The 16,218-nt window shown below is 37.2% G+C and overlaps 1 protein-coding gene across 1 annotated transcript in view; it reads left to right on the plus strand.

The window, feature by feature from the left end:
• The window catches only part of eys (eyes shut homolog), a 380,525-nt gene that overhangs the window by 142,736 nt on the left and 221,571 nt on the right, over positions 1–16,218 (plus strand). Inside the window, exons 23-25 of the mRNA XM_041251458.1 lie at positions 1,968–2,227; positions 12,180–12,276; positions 15,032–15,139. Of these exons, the coding sequence (XP_041107392.1) occupies positions 1,968–2,227; positions 12,180–12,276; positions 15,032–15,139 (465 nt within the window). The remainder of the gene's footprint in view (positions 1–1,967; positions 2,228–12,179; positions 12,277–15,031; positions 15,140–16,218) is intronic.

The following is a 16,218-nucleotide window of genomic DNA, read 5'->3' on the forward strand; positions in this document are numbered from 1 at the left end:
ATTATTATTATTATTATTATTATTATTATTGTTGTTGTTGTTTTTTAGTTTTCGTAACCTCATAGAGGAACAATTATTTATTGAAACGAGTGCTTCTACCTTAGATCCAAACTGAGGACAAAAATCCTGTGAGTGATAGACATTATCCTTAACAGGTGATTTCCTAATATTTTAAATTCATGAAAATAGCATCCATCAAGAATGCATAGCTACTGTAGCCCAAAGACTGCAGTGAGTGCCTGAGGTACACATTTTTCTCCTCACTTTGTTATTGTATAATTGTCTTTATTTCTTTCACAATACAGCACAAGCTTTTGTGTGTTGTTACAATAAATGTAGTGTCTGTTAGTTCATTACTTTTTCAATATGTGAGATGGAATTGTGTGATTAGTGTACATTATAGTAAATTAAAATAATACTCCCTACGGTCTTAGAAATTCACTAAAGGTTCATATAGCTTTCAAAACACAGGCTTGTATAAAGGTTACATGAACAATTAATTCACCTGCTAACCTTTAAAAATAATTATTATATAATATATACTGTATATTGTAAAAAATAAACTTTGTGGTGCCTATAAGTGTGTGTGTGTGTGTGTGTGTGTGTGTGTGTGTGTGTGTGTGTGTGTGTGTTTTATCAATTTCTATACATTTTACCCTGTTTCTCATCCGTTTTTTGTAATGCTCAATTCCAATCTCACCTCACTGCTGCAACCCACTAAATGATCAAGGTGACTGAGGATCAACAGGTGACCTATGTTCCTGCTGTTTAGCGAATTGTCTCTTTGCATCTGTGAAACCTGGAAGCAATGCATGTTACCAAGCTAGTGAATCCTGGAGATGAGCAGCCATCGTCTAGACTCTAGGGGCATCTGACCGGTAGGGGTCGTTGAAGCCACATGAAGTGAACAATCTCCAGACGATTTTCCTCCCCAACCCACAGGAGTGCAAAGGCCAATGTGTAGCTGCCTGTGGGGCCAATGCCAAGATCACCATCATCATTATTATATGTCAGAGAAAAGAATGACCTGGACTCTATAGGATTCCTTATGGTAATGTTACGCAAAGAAGAATTCATCACATGATGCCTCCCCCAAAATTAATCCACAATGACCATAATTAGGGACAAAATCTATTTCGTGTACATCCTGAAGATAATTTCTTTAACTGATTGTGGCAAATTAGTTTGCAGGGTACAGGTGTAGGAGTTATGTGGTGCGCAAGGAAGAGACAGACAGTGATAATCCAATCAGAAAGTGATTTATTTTGTAATCCAGGCCTGGTTACCTTAAACAATAATCCCAGGCAATACAATAGCAATGTGTATTGCACTGTTATAAATAAAGGGTTTGCACTCCCAAATAATACACAGTCAATTTACACACACAATATACAAACATGGTCACCAGTCCTGGATGCGTGCTGTAGTGCTTGTGATGCAAATACAATATATATTGTGATACAAGTGCAGTGATGTCCGGGTTGGTGCTGGCCTCTGGTGACAGCTCCGGAATGTGTTAGCCATCTATTAATAACAACAAGCAACAATTGGAGACAAAACAAACACTCACTCACTGTACGATATGTAAACACTGGTCCTTCCGGCTCGTTCCTTAACCATGAATGAAGGAACAGATCACGTCACTCCGTCCCCTGTTAGTACTATCACTCATGACCCCTTAGTAAACGATTGCAACCACTCCTCCAATCCACGGCTGCCACATTGTTTCACTTCCGGGTCGATCTTAGTTCCACACCCTTTCTAGATGGCCGACTTCCATTTAACCCTGGGAATGAATTGCCAGGCCAACCAGTCCAGGGTACTCTATTCCCTTTACTTAGAGCCCTCACAGGTCGGGAGGGAGATTTACCATCAAGAATCATTCTGTTTCTGTCACAGTGATATACCATGTTGCATTAAAGTAACACATAGTTAAAATAATGCTTTTTTGTATTTTTCCTTATCAGATGCATATGTGCTGTTGGTTGGAGCGGAGCTGACTGTACCCAGGATGTGAATGAATGTGAACCTAACCCCTGCCTGAATGGTGCCAAGTGTATTGAATCAGCTATCCCAGGGAAATTTGAGTGCATCTGCCTTCCATTCTTCACTGGTGACTTTTGTAAAAAACAATACGATCCGTGTGACGTGCAATACAATCCATGCATAAACAATTCATCATGCTTGACACAGATCAATGGGACAGCAGCCTGCATCTGCAGAAAAGGTAAGATAAAATATAGTCTGAAATATATAAGGTCTGATTTAAAGAAAATGTACAGTGTAGTGAAGGGCTTGATGTATTTTCCTTTGCTATAATTGATGGATTCCTGTTATGGTTGAGTCTTAGAGGCAGGTACAGGGAGGGCATAGACCAAGGACCACAAAAGCATGTCTCTCTGTGAAGACCATAGTTGTTTTTTATTTTTTGATGCATTGTATGTTAATTTTAACATATTCCTAAGAACCATAAGTCATATTGTTCACTCACATTAATTTGATAAAATGAAACTTAAAATGCAACAAAATGAAATATAGATAGCAAGACTTGGCAGGTATTTGCAAAAGCTTTCCTCAAAAAGCAAAAAACAGTTGCTGCTGTGTCTTCTGCTGAACACAATTACAGTAAACATCATGTGTGGGTTTTTATTTCAGGTGTGACAGTCATGATTCATAAACTGTTTTGCATTTCCTCTTCTTCTGACTCAGAAAACCATTGGCAGTCAGAATCAGATTTGTAGCAAGCCTATACAACCTTGGTTTTGATACTATTCCAGAGATGCATGTTTCGTACATGTAAGTGGATTTTTAAAGAGTGACATTCCTGCCTCAAATGACATCTACTTATGGTGGTTCCATGCAAAGTACCGTTTTAAAGAATTACAGCTTTAGGCATATCATTCAGTTTACCTTTTCTCCCCGTACAGTCAATTATAACTGTATGCAAAAACAACATTACTTTTAACCGACATCCATGTTAATTTATTGTGTAAACCATATTACTTCTTAATTACCATGATACACTTGCAGTACAAACTCCAATGTGAATCACAAAATTGACTTTTAAATTTATGTTGAACACACATAATTGCTATAATTTTAGGTCTGGTTATGTTTAACTTGGGTGTTCCTTTTCAAGTACAAAATATAACCATTACCTAATGGGTGAGTGTACCAAATCTGTGGCAAGGGCAATATTGCAGAACTCTAGCACATATGAAATTATTAAGTTATTATCATAACCCTGGTTCCCTGAAATAGAAATGTAACCATTACCTAAATGCATATATTTTGTAGAGGATTTTTGTAGAGATCCTCAATTATGTCAGGGAAGCTGGGACCGTTACAGTTTTCAAGTCAAGACTAAACACACACTTTTATAAAATGGCTTTCTTATGTTAGTGGGTTTTGATGTAACTTTAAAATTGCTATTTTTGTATTATGTGTATACTGTTATTTAAATGGTCTAATTCTGGCAGTTGAATGCGTGACATGTTATACAAATGTATTGTGGTTTGGTCTTTTTTTCTGCTATGTACTGTGCAGTGGCTTGTCATACTTTTGTATAAAAAGCACAATATGAATGCAATAAATAAATAAAATAAAATATCTCTTATAGCCCGAATTATCTGAGCACTTATAAGAAAAGCTGCTCCTTTAAGAGCCCTGTATTTGTCGGATGTCGTCTCCGCCTCCAGGAGATAAATACGAGGGACACATAAGTCTCAGTGCCATTTTCTCTTCAGGACTGCTGCATTGGAATGAACGCATTGACCTTGAAGGGTAATGGTTACGCTTCTGTTTCACAGAACCATGATAATAAACTAATGTTCCCTTCCAAGTACAAAATGTAACCATTACCTAATGGGATACAATATCCAAGCCATCGCAAGTGAAGGACTTGCAGCACTGGCAGGTGCTAAAAAGTAAGATAAATTGCCTTTAGCATTCTGGCCGAAGACTGATAAGGGTTCTTGACATATAATACACAGGACAGTGAGGGAGAACCCTCATGCAGTGTATGTGCTGCAAGGTTACACTGAGTAGCATTAACACCAGAAGTCCAAAGAGGTGTGTGGCTAACTACCCCAGGACTTAGTGGAATATAATAGAAATGTGTAAAAAATAGCAGAATGAGTGGCTGCTCTTAACACTCTGGTCCCAAAACCAGGGTTCTGCTGATCTCCGACATTCAGTCGGTAGAACCTGGTAAAAGTATGAGGAGTGGCCCATACTGCATCATTGCAAATGTTTGTGACAGATGCGCCCTGGAATAACATCCAGGAGGTTCCAAAGCCTCTTGTGGACTGACCAGAGAGCTTTTCTGGTTGGGGCAGGCCGGCTAGATTGTGTGCAATCCTGACCGTGTCTGCAATCCACCTCCACAGCCACTGTTTAACAGGGCTTGTCGGTCAATATAATATGCCAATGTCCTAACTGGATAGAGTGTATGGAGCTTTCTCTCCTTCAGACTGGAAAGGAGTTTGATATGGAAAGCAGAAATGCTTTTAGGGAGACAAAGAGGATTAGTGCAGAGAGTAACCTTAGTTCTTAGTAATAGCAAGCAGTAAAGCTGCCTCTAAGGACATGAATTTCAGCTCTACTGAATGAAGGGGCTTGAATGGCGGTGTTGTAAATGTGTCCAGCACTACATTGCGCTGCCAGTGAGGGACAAGGTCCTTTCTTGGGGGGTCTTAACTTCCTAGTACCCTTCAAAAAACTGTCCCACCAGGAAGTGTGCTCCTGGGGAGACTGAGTAAATTTAAATATGGCAAGCTGAAATAGCTGCCAGGTAGACCTTAAGTGTGTAGGGAGAGCACTCTGATGCCTTTGAGTCTCAAAGGAGCCAGTATAGCGTCCATGCACTTTTGAGAAAGTGCGAGGAGCTAGAGAAAGGCCAAACGGCAGTACATGGAACTCGTACGTGGCTCCTTGAAAAGCAAATCACAAGTATTTCCTGTGGCTAGGTTTTACAGTGATGTGAAAGTAGGTGTCCTTGAGGTCCACCATAGTGAACCAGTCGCCTGACCTGACTGACTGCAATAGTTGTTACATTGTCAGCATCTTGAACCTTCATACTCTCAAGTACAGGTTGAGATGGCTGTGGTCGAGGATTGATCTAAGTCTGCAATCCCATTTTGACACCAGAAATACCTGGAGTAAAACCCTTCTCTTTTATTAAGAGGGTGAACAATTGCAATGACCTGTTTTTGCAGTAGGGCCAATACCTCCTGAGACACTAAGATAGTGTATTGAGGGTTCATGACCTTTGTTACGATCATACCCTAAAATGGAGGAGGGAGGAAATGAAACTGCAGGGAGTAACCGGCCTTGATGGTGGTAAGCACCCAGGTGTCTAAGATGTGTGATCGGCAATAATCCAGGTGGGCTTGATAGAATGGGCCCTGGACCTGTGGCAGTAAACCCTAGGACTACTGGCTTGCAGGGACTTGCAACTTGATGGGACTTGATGCTGGTAATTGTGGCGGCCTCATGCTGCACACCCTGAAAGTTGTTCTGCGCATTAGCTAGAAGGGGCTGTATGAGCCTGCTTCTGGGGCTGAGGGTGCATGGTTTTCCTGCTTATAGGCTGGGAGCTTCTGCTTGGGGAGGAGGCATTGCCAAGTTTCCCATGCTTTGTGAGAGCGCTTTAGCATCTCATCCACTGCCATCCAAACGTATGACCCAGTGTTATGGGTGCATCAAGCAATGATACCTTGTACTTCTCAGGCACTCGGGCCTAAGAAAGCCAGAGCTGTCTTCTTGCCGCCACCATGCTCCTGTCCAATGCCTGCCCATTGTACTTAAACAGGTGGTTAGTAGCTCATCTCATCCAACCAGTGGGACGAGGGCCTGTGATCAGTGGACAGAGCCTGGGAGAGGAGAGAGGGAGCTCTCCAAACCAGAGGATGAAGAGGAGGACACATTTCTGCACCTATCCCTGGACTCCAGGATCGCTTCCTAGCTCCCAGTGTAACAGGGAGTGGGGACTCTGTTGACCGCACTGCAGCACTCAAGTCATGCAGCGCCGGTGTCAGAAATTTAGAGCGGTCCCTGGAACAGTGGACCAGGCTGCTTTCCAGTGTTCTCTTTGCAAAATGAGCACAAGACACGCAAGAGCTGCAGTCTTTAACTGCCCCATCTGCATGCCCCTGTCCCAGGCAGTGTATGCACCTGTCGTGCGTATCCTCTGCTGGAATGTTTATCTGGCAACTAGCACAAAGGTGAAACCATGGTGCAAGGCTTAAAAAGCAGTTCAGTCATGCAATTTAGGCGCACAAGAACAGACAGTAAGCTGACTGGTGTTGAAAACTGTACACATAGAGTACACAAAAATGGATCACTGGTAACGTTCTTGGTGTCAAACTGGATTGAATCGGGTCACTGGTACTGATTTCTGGTATGAACCAAATGACTGGTACCTACTTTGGTGCCAACCAGGTCACTGGTACTGGTTCTGGTACTGACAAGGTGACTGGTACAGGCTCTGGTACCAACTGCTATTGGCTCAGGGTACTGACCGCGTCACTTGTACAGGCTCTGACACCGACTGTCTGTATTTATAAAGGATAATGCTTTGATCTGAGCAAATTGTGATGGCTAACCAAAAAGACCCAAAAAGCTATTTTTGGCAAACAATGTTATTTTCAACAGTTATTTTCAGAACTAATCGATCGCTAGTGATTGCTGCAGGGTGCCCTATGTTGTACCTATATTGTATATCAAAGGCATTCCCCTGCAAGCTGTGAATGAAAATTTTAGGACGTGTGTGGGAGGGTTTAGTGTCTTTCAAAATACTGTAAATCCATAAATATTTGGTGAATTACACCCAAAAAAACTATTTTGGTCCAGAAATGTTGGCGACCTGTTGCAGTATTCAAAGCATGTATTGTTAGTGTAATTTGATATTCGTACAAAAAGTGTTTGCAGTTTATTTTTTTTTCATACAAGAAAAACGCACAATAAAAGGTTTGCAAATATTTATGGCTTTACAGTATGTGAATGGTGTACCGAACATTCCATGAGTAAAAACTAGCCAGTCAGATTTCTCCTTTTTGTTTTGTCTTGAATTCAATTACTGTCTGGAAACTGTAGCTATATATATATATATATATATATATATATATATATATATATATAAAATTATTGGCATCCTTGATAAAGATGAGCAAAAAAGGCTATATAAAATAAACAACACAGGTAATGAGCTATATTGTAATTTTCAAACATGTGGAATATATTGTACTTTATTAATGATTCAATTGAATAAACCAAAATTACACATTTCTCAAATTATACATTAATTTCCAAAAAAATAAGTGTCACAATTATTGGCACCCTTGTTTTCGGTACTTTGTGCACTCTCCCTTTGCAAGGATAACGGCACTGAACCTGTTTCTATTATTTTTTAATGAGATTGGAGAATACATTGGAAGGGATCTTAGACCATTTCTCCATACAAAATCTTTCCAGATCCTTGATATCCTTCATTGTGCGCTTATGGACTGCCCTCTTCAATTCAAACCACAGGTTTTCAATGGGATTCAAGTCCGGAGACTGAGATGGTCATTGCAAAATGTTGATTTTGTGGTCAATTAACCATTTCTTTGTGGATTTTGATGTGTGCTTGGTGCATTGTTGCTGGAAGATCCACTGGCAGCCAAGTTTCAGCCTCTTGGCAGAGGCAACCAGGTTTTTGGTAGAGTTCATGATGCCATTGACCTTAACAAGGGCCCCAAGACCAGTGGAAGCAAAACAGCACCATAACATCAAAGATCCACAACCATATTTTACAGTAGGTATGAGGTTCTTTTCTTCCTATGCAGCCTTCTTTCGACACCAAACCCACCGCAAGTGTGCATGGCAAAAGAGCTCTATTTTGGTCTCATCTGACCATAGCACCCGGTTCCAATCCAAGTGCCAATGTCTTTTTGCAAACCCCAGGTGCTTACATTTGTTAGTTGCTCTCAATAAAGGCTTTTTTTCTGGCAACCCTTCCAAATAGGCTATTGGCAAGGAGGTGGCATCTAATTGTAGATTTGGAGACTTGGTGATCCCAATATGCAACAAAGTTCTGCAATTCTCCAACTGTGGCCCTTGGATTCTTGTTTGCCTCCTGAACCATCTTCCTCACTGTGCGTGGGAGCAAGATGCACTTGGGTCCTCTACCTGGCAGATTTACCACTGTTCCACTGGTTTTGAACTTCTTAATTATAGCCCTAATAGTGGTAAGTGGTATATTTAGGTTTTTAGCTATTTTTTGTACCCACTCTCATTTTTAAAATTATTTTATTTGTGAAATAATTGTTATATATTTGCCAACACTGTCACAGTTCATTTCAGACTTTTTGTAGCTGGTAAACACTTTTATAACTACATTTAACAACCTTATAACGTGCAGAATGTGGAAATCTACATTTGCAGTTGTATCTAACTTTTGTGGCACAACATTGGGAGTAAATATGTTATAAGTTTTGTGATTTTTGCATATTGTTTTTTGTATGGTTAACATCAATATTCTGCCCTTTAGAGCAAGAAAAGCTTTTAATAGGTATAACATGTTCTAGTTTCTGTAAAGCACTTTTGGAAGCAAGCACAAAATTTGACAGTTATCTTGTCATTTATAAGTTTTCAAGTTAGAATTAGCCTTATAATCTATGCATTGCAAGAGGGGTTAAAGTTCACCTCATGTTTATGAGTCTAGTACATTGTAATCCTCACAACCTACAGTTTCAGAATATAAAGAGTTTTCCAGCTTCCTTTGATATAGTTTGTGCACTGTGGTCACAAAATAGAGAACAAAGGCAATAATAATAATAATAATAATAATAATAATAATAATAATAATAATAATAATAATAATAATATGTGTGGCAGTTGTGTGCTGTACTTTTATTCCAAGCAAGATAGTGTCATATATTTTGAATTTTGTATTTGTCTTGTTTTAGAAAATATATAGTGTTTATATGCCCCAAAGTTTACACTATGAAAAACACAAAGATCATTTGACCTAGCGGTGTTCAATGTTTATTTTTAATAATAATGTTTAAGGAGCTGTAACAGAAACATAACTGTTAGAAATTGTCAACACATTGGCAATGTGATACGTATACAATTTGTCTTTCTGCCATGGTAAGAAATAACTTTTCCAGGGATTTAAAGTTACATAGAAAATGTAATTTTTTATTTTGTTTTATTATATATATATATATATATATATATATATATATATATATATATATATATATATATATATTATTATATATATATATCTCAATCAGTTGACCAGATATGCCCACAAATGTAACATCACTGAAAAGATTGTGCTGAAAAAAACAATGTATAGTTTTCCTATGTTTCCTTTAAAGACGACTGAGAACTTTGACTTTGAAATGATTCAGTCCCAAATTTAGGAAAAACCTCTAGCACTGAGGTTCCAAAAGCCTTTGCAGGGAAAGGGTTTAAAAGTTAGAGCTCACTCCTCCTCAGGCAAGTCTGAAACAAAAATGGAGTTGAGCCTTATGTCTCACAAGTATTTATCCCCTGGGGGTGGAGGTCCTTTTTTAAGTTTTATAAGTGATGCAAATGTGATTTTGTTTTTTTCTGTATTGATAACAATGCAATACATAAACCTCCGTATGATACCCAATAGCCATGCCACGCGGGGTGCTATTTTTCTTTTAGCCCGCAGATGGCGCTGTGGGTCCGTGGTCTGATTTACCAACGATGGTAAACAAAACCACGGGCATACCAAGCGATGGTACACAATACCGGCATCCTTACAGGTGCTTCGAAACAATAATTCAAAACAGAAGGCACAAAGAAACAGGGAAAATAAAACAGTAACAAAACTACAAAGAAAAGGTGCTGCACTTGACAGCTATATCCCGGCCGCCACTACCCGTGCGACCCGGATCACCGTCCTACACTGCCGGCTAACTAGCCTGCTCCGTTACAATACTCCGGTGTCTGCCCAAGGGTTCCCCGCTCTCACTGTCTTGCTTTGACACACTCAGTTTCGGTTTCTCCCGACTGGTTCACAGTCCTCGACCAGCGCTTCCGCACTCTCGGCGCGTTTAAAGGGCAGACCAGAGGAAACAGCAGAGCATTATTTTATAGGGCTAACAATCTCCCAAGACTCGCCTCTCAGCCATTCAGAGAGGGGGAAAGTCCACACACCCACTTTCCCACCTCCCTGTGTCACTGCCATGACTCACAGGCGGTTGTTGGACGACTGCCGCCCTCTTCCTGCAGCCCTGTGAACACGCCAGCAGAGTCAGCACAGATCTCCCCCTGCTACATATGCAAATAGAGAGTAAAAGCAGTCAACCATTCCCAAGCATTTTAAAAAAAGATCTGAAGAGTAGTGTAAGAAAGTAGTGCATGATACTATGGTTAAAATAAATAAATACATATTCATGGAATTAATGCCCACCTCTCAGCTTCTATATCTTTGAAGTTGCAAGGCTGTCATTTCTTGATTGTTTAGAGGTATATTATGCAGGTGCTGCATTCAAACACTCTCCTTCATGATTTACAGTAATGTTAAAAGAAGAAACTTTGTTCAAGATATGTATGGAGAATACATTTTTAATGTGTTGTATTTTACAAATTTGGTAATCTGGCCTAAAATAAATCTGATTTACTATGCTTTATTGTATTTTGTATAATCCTACCAAATATGTAAATCTAATTCATAAAATTAAAAAAAAAAAAAATGTCATTATCTATTTATCTGCTAAATGTTACAGAAATCAAAGCAATTTAATATTTACGTTAATTTCATTTTGATTTTGGGAGCCTAACCATGCATGGGTTGTCCCATTTATTGTTTTATCTGCTGCAAAGTCAAGAAATAAAAATAACACATGCTATGTTTTCCTCAGACAGTAAAATGGAGAATGACAACCTTTTAAAACATACAACTTAAAGCTGTAATAGATCATTTACATGTGGTATTGCTTTCAACTTGACTGACTTGTACTAGGTAAGGCAGCAAGTAGCTGCATTTAAATGTACCCATTAGTCCTGTGCTTGCACTACTAATTAGCATTACTGTAGCCTACTATACAGCAAGGTTCTGCATGCGTAAGCCTTTAATTAATATACTGCTTTCCTAATTTTTTTAAGGGAGTGTTTAATTAGGCTGTAATTAGGAAAATAGGTTTAAAAAGCACTACCAAATTAGAAAGTGAACGATTGGACAGTACAGTGGAGTCTTACGAGACAAGTGAAATTCAACCTCTCGAACAATTTCCAATAGGTCCAATGTGCCAATACATCCAGTAACTCATCTGCCATAATTTAGCTCACATGGAAGGCAGAAGGGAATGCAAATGCACCCCACATACATAAATGTGGTTATCTATGTGGTATATATTATTTGTTAAACAGTTCTGTATTGAATAAACATTCTTTTGAAGTCCTAAGCATTTTTCCTTATTTTATTTATTCATTTAAGAAGTGCTATCAACAGTAAATACCTTTAAAATGCCATAAACACAAGTATAATGTACAAAAAAAAAATATTACATAACTCAACATGTACAAAATCTAGTTTAAAAAAAAAAAAAAACATACCAATATACCAATTTGTGTATTAATAATAAAGTAGTGATACATATATAGAACGGCAAGTGTCTGTATATGAGTTATATCGGCACTCGAGGCTGTAAACAGACCTTCGCTTTCAGCCTCGGTCCATTAATTTCAACTCCAATATTACCGTTTGCTATCGTATAACCCTAATATTCAGTTTACCAATGTACATTCTCTTTCCTAATGTGCTGGTAAAATATATTTGAATGAATCTGCTTCTGGAGCCATCTCAAATTTGATATTCAACTGTTGTACTATAAACTGTAGCATCAGCTCTTAATGAACAAATGCTGACAAACATAAAAGCAAAGGTTTTGCTTTTTTTTTTTTTTTTTTTTTTCTCTTCCCAGATGTACAATACTAGGATGCTTGTTTCCAACTTTAAAACCAATCCATCTTCAGTATTGAAGTATGATTGGACTTTTATATCCTCTGAGAGAAAACGCTGCATGTGGAAACTGCTAAAGGGGCTAGTACTTCCATTAAGATGGTGTTCACAAGGGCCTTTGTTATCATGGATCCTGACGTTTTCAGCCTGTAGTGGAACTCACTGATCCATGCCTGTCTCCTCTATCTTTCAGGATTTGAAGGTATTCACTGTGAAATTGACACAAATGAGTGCATCTCTAGCCCTTGTCAGAATCATGGTCACTGTCTGGATGGGACCAATAGATACAGGTAAATGAGATCAATTCAGCCAGAAACCTTTGCTTGTTAATTCTAGATCGCATCCAAATACTGTTTTTAATATTTTCATTTTTATTGCATCCAAACCATGAACAGTACACAACATAGATTTTCTTTGATTTAAAGTTAATATGTATGCTAACCATTACTATATCAAAATGTTTGTATGTTGCCCATGATGTATGAAAACAAAAGGAGAATTTCCATTGCCAATTTTGATTGAGACAATGGAATCAGAAAAGAAAAAAAAAATCTAAATTATAATTAAAAGAACTAAATAGTTTAATATTTACCAAGATCGTTAATACAAGTGAATGTGAATTTTGATGAATATAGGCATATATGTACAGTATAAATCTATCATGAGTTAACTCTCATATCATACATTATTTGGTGTATATTCATTTTTTAAGTGACTGTAAATACATCTCCTACTCTGCTCAGTCAGAAAACACAGAGAAAATCGTTCTAAGATAGACTACATTGTGGGTGTGGGTGTTAGCTGCCAATAAAAACTGCATTGTGTGCATGTGTTACAGAGCCAGTTTAATTGCCAGTTTAATTGCATTAATTTAATTGCATTAAAACACTTCCTTGGTGAATGGATAGCGAAAGAGCCCCCAGCAGATATCCTTCTCAGACTGGCTGAACTTTTGCTCACTTTGAATGTTTTTAATGTCTTAATGAATTAATGTCAGCATGGGAACTCAATTTATTTAAAGGCAGTTCATTCTGGACAGGCAGGTTGTTACAAAAATGTATCTATATCCTTTTTTTATTCGCTGCAGGAGGATGACCCAAGGATGTAAATCACGAGCCCCGACAGGGGTGAGTGGTTTATGTAAGGACAGCCTCCTAATGTAAGAGAAGTTATAAAAAATAGAGTTTGAACAGGACACAGAAATCCCTCACCGTTTCTCTTTGAATTCTGTGTACTCCAGAATGACTTTTTAAATATAATTATTTTATTTAGATTCAAAAGCCTATTTATACTTAACTTACGTAACTATGTAACTTTAGTTGCAAAAGGTGGGGGGACAGTTTCTGTAGCTGGGGCATGCATGAAGATTATACCATCTGAAATAATACAAATATGTTACAAACAAGTATAAGAAAACATTGCATCCCTTTAATGTCTAATTAAAAGATCCAATCCAAAACAGTACATTGTTGGCACAGTGTTGTCAGTAATGCAGGTTTAACAAGAGGGATGAGAATTTCCCTTGAAATATATTTCTAGAGACGGTGAGGTTTCCCCACAATTTAAATAATTACAGTTTTGCTATTAAAGTGATTGAAGTTCTATATTGGTATAAGAAAAGGGTGTTTTAAAATAATATTTTCAGTTTCCATCCACTTAAATTATGCAGATGTAGCTTGAACCTGTATCTACGATAAACAACCAATGTTTGTATGTAAATAACACCAAACTCCAGACAATGAGTTGCAAACTTTAAACATGTTCCTGTTTATAGCTAAGAACTCAACTTTACTATGATGAATGTGATAATGTTCGTTATGGTAATTGTTTATTTATTAGTTTAAAAGTGTTTAGTGAAATGTGACCAAGAGTGAGGTTTTAGAACATTGATAAATAAAAATGCGAGAGTTATGTATTTAAACATGCAAAATAATTTAGAATCAATAATATATAGTGATTAATTTGGTATAATAATTGTAAAAAGTTCTTGGTAATGTATTTAGTTTTTAATGATGTCTATATTTATTTGTACAGGCACAATGAACGGTGGGGTGAAGCACGGTTGCGCATATTTATTAAATAAAAATAACAAATAACAAACACAAAACAAAACTGCACGATGGCCAAAATAAATATACATAAACAAAACAAGTATCATGCCAAAACAAGTATCGTGCCAATCTATACTTAGCACAAGAAGCAATTGTTTAGTTACATCTTTCTTTCTGTCTCACCTTCTCCTAACAACCAAAAAAAACCCCTGTCAACAAAAGCTGCCGGTGTATATTTAGGGTCGAGGGATTAACTGGTTATCAATTACCTCATTTATCCCTCGACCACATTCTGCACAGGTTTTCTAAAGAGCTTGGTTGACAGCCAATTCGTCCCTAAGTTATTAACTGCCGACCAAGCATTCTTGCAGGATGTTTGGCAGAAACGAGAATTTAACACCATCCCTGCCAACCACATTTAACAATAATAATAATAATAATAATAATAATAATAATAATAATAATACGCACTTACTTGAAATAATAATTCACAATAATAATAATAATAACAACCAAGGGCCAGGCGTACCCCTTCACGACACTTAATTTGAAAATCGCAATTGAGTGATCCGAATAAAATAATTCTATTAAAAAAGTCTGGAGTACACAAAGTTAAATATTGAAGTTATGACTTCTCTTTGGAGAAACGATGACAGTTTTCTGTGTCAAGTTCAAAATCTATATTTTATAACTTCTCTTACATTATATAAAATTTATGTTATGGCTCTAAAATACTGAAGCAAATATTTTAACAGACAAATTTGCCATGTTTACAGTGACACATGAAATCTGTCTTGAATTTTCATTTGGAAATCAGGTTTAGGACTCCAAAACAAAGTGGATACAGTACTTTTGCATGTAATAAGTGCATGCCGAACATTTGTTTTATAGATTTCAAAGAAGATCACTTACCATAGGCATTTTCATATAGTGTTACACATTGTGTACAGTGTTACTAAAGTGTGTGTTAACTTTTTTTTTTTTTCCCCCTCAGCTGTGAATGTAGAACTGGTTTCTCTGGTGTACATTGCGAAGAGGATATAAATGAATGCATTTCTAGTCCCTGCAAAAATAGTGGAACATGCCAGGACCTTGTGAATAGGTTTGTAATTCAGTTTGGTGTATTAGATTAAATTATTGATGTGAAATGGAAGATATATGATGGTCTTTTGCTAGCATCAGTAGGAAGACCATCATGCATTCTGTTTTTTACAACAGGCCAATTTTTTTTTTTTAGCCATAAGATGTTCTTTAAAAAAAAAAAAAAAAGGTGGGGGAGTTTGTATGCAAGATGTTTGCTATTGTGTGGTGTTATGGCTCTGGTCTAATTGGTTTTATTTATTTTAGGGGCTGGCTTTTTTTTTTTTTTTCTACCAACAAACAAACAAAAAATAACAAATATAAAAAGTGAAGCTAAAATGCCCCAGTTGAGAATAATATAGTCGTCTTGCTTTTTTTTTTTTTTTTTTTTTACTGAATGTTTTGGTATTAACTTGCTCTGTCCAGAACATTCAGTCAATTGCTTTTCAAATAATAAAAGATACACGGTTAATTTACCCCAGCTTTAATACCTTTGTGGTTGATAAATTCACAGTCTGATGACAGTGAAGTGTGAAGAGGATAATGACTGCTTTAAAGTGCCATTTAATTGCTTTGACATTTGCCCTGCAATTAACTGTTCTATTTTACTGGATTATTATTATTATTATTATTATTATTATTATTATTATTATTACAGATTTTTTTTTTTTTAACATCTCATGAATTTGTTAAAATTGATGTATCATTTTGTTTTGTTTCAATAAAGAAAATTGGCTTGGTTATTTATTTGCTGTGTACTTTCTGGGAGCAATTTACTTCATTCTTAAAACACAAATTCTCTGAAATGTGTTTCTTTTAAAACTGCTAATTCGAGACCTATGTAGCAAATTGACGTCGGCAATGGGTAAAGATGTAAGTAATTGTTTTTTTTAGATACAATCACTTTATGTTTACTCTTACAGATATTAAATAGTTCCCCCCTACTGGTTAAGAGTGGTCCTTAGCCATTTTCAGATGGGCTGATAAATCCTTGGGCTTAATGTTTATTGTAGTCCTAGATTATTTGTCTTCGGTTTGTCGTCTGTCATGAATCAACAGCCATGCACTTCCTCTTACAGAGTTCCCCTGATTCCACAGTCC

The sequence above is a fragment of the Polyodon spathula genome, chromosome 5, assembly GCF_017654505.1.
Source record: "Polyodon spathula isolate WHYD16114869_AA chromosome 5, ASM1765450v1, whole genome shotgun sequence".
Classification (NCBI taxonomy): domain Eukaryota; kingdom Metazoa; phylum Chordata; class Actinopteri; order Acipenseriformes; family Polyodontidae; genus Polyodon; species Polyodon spathula.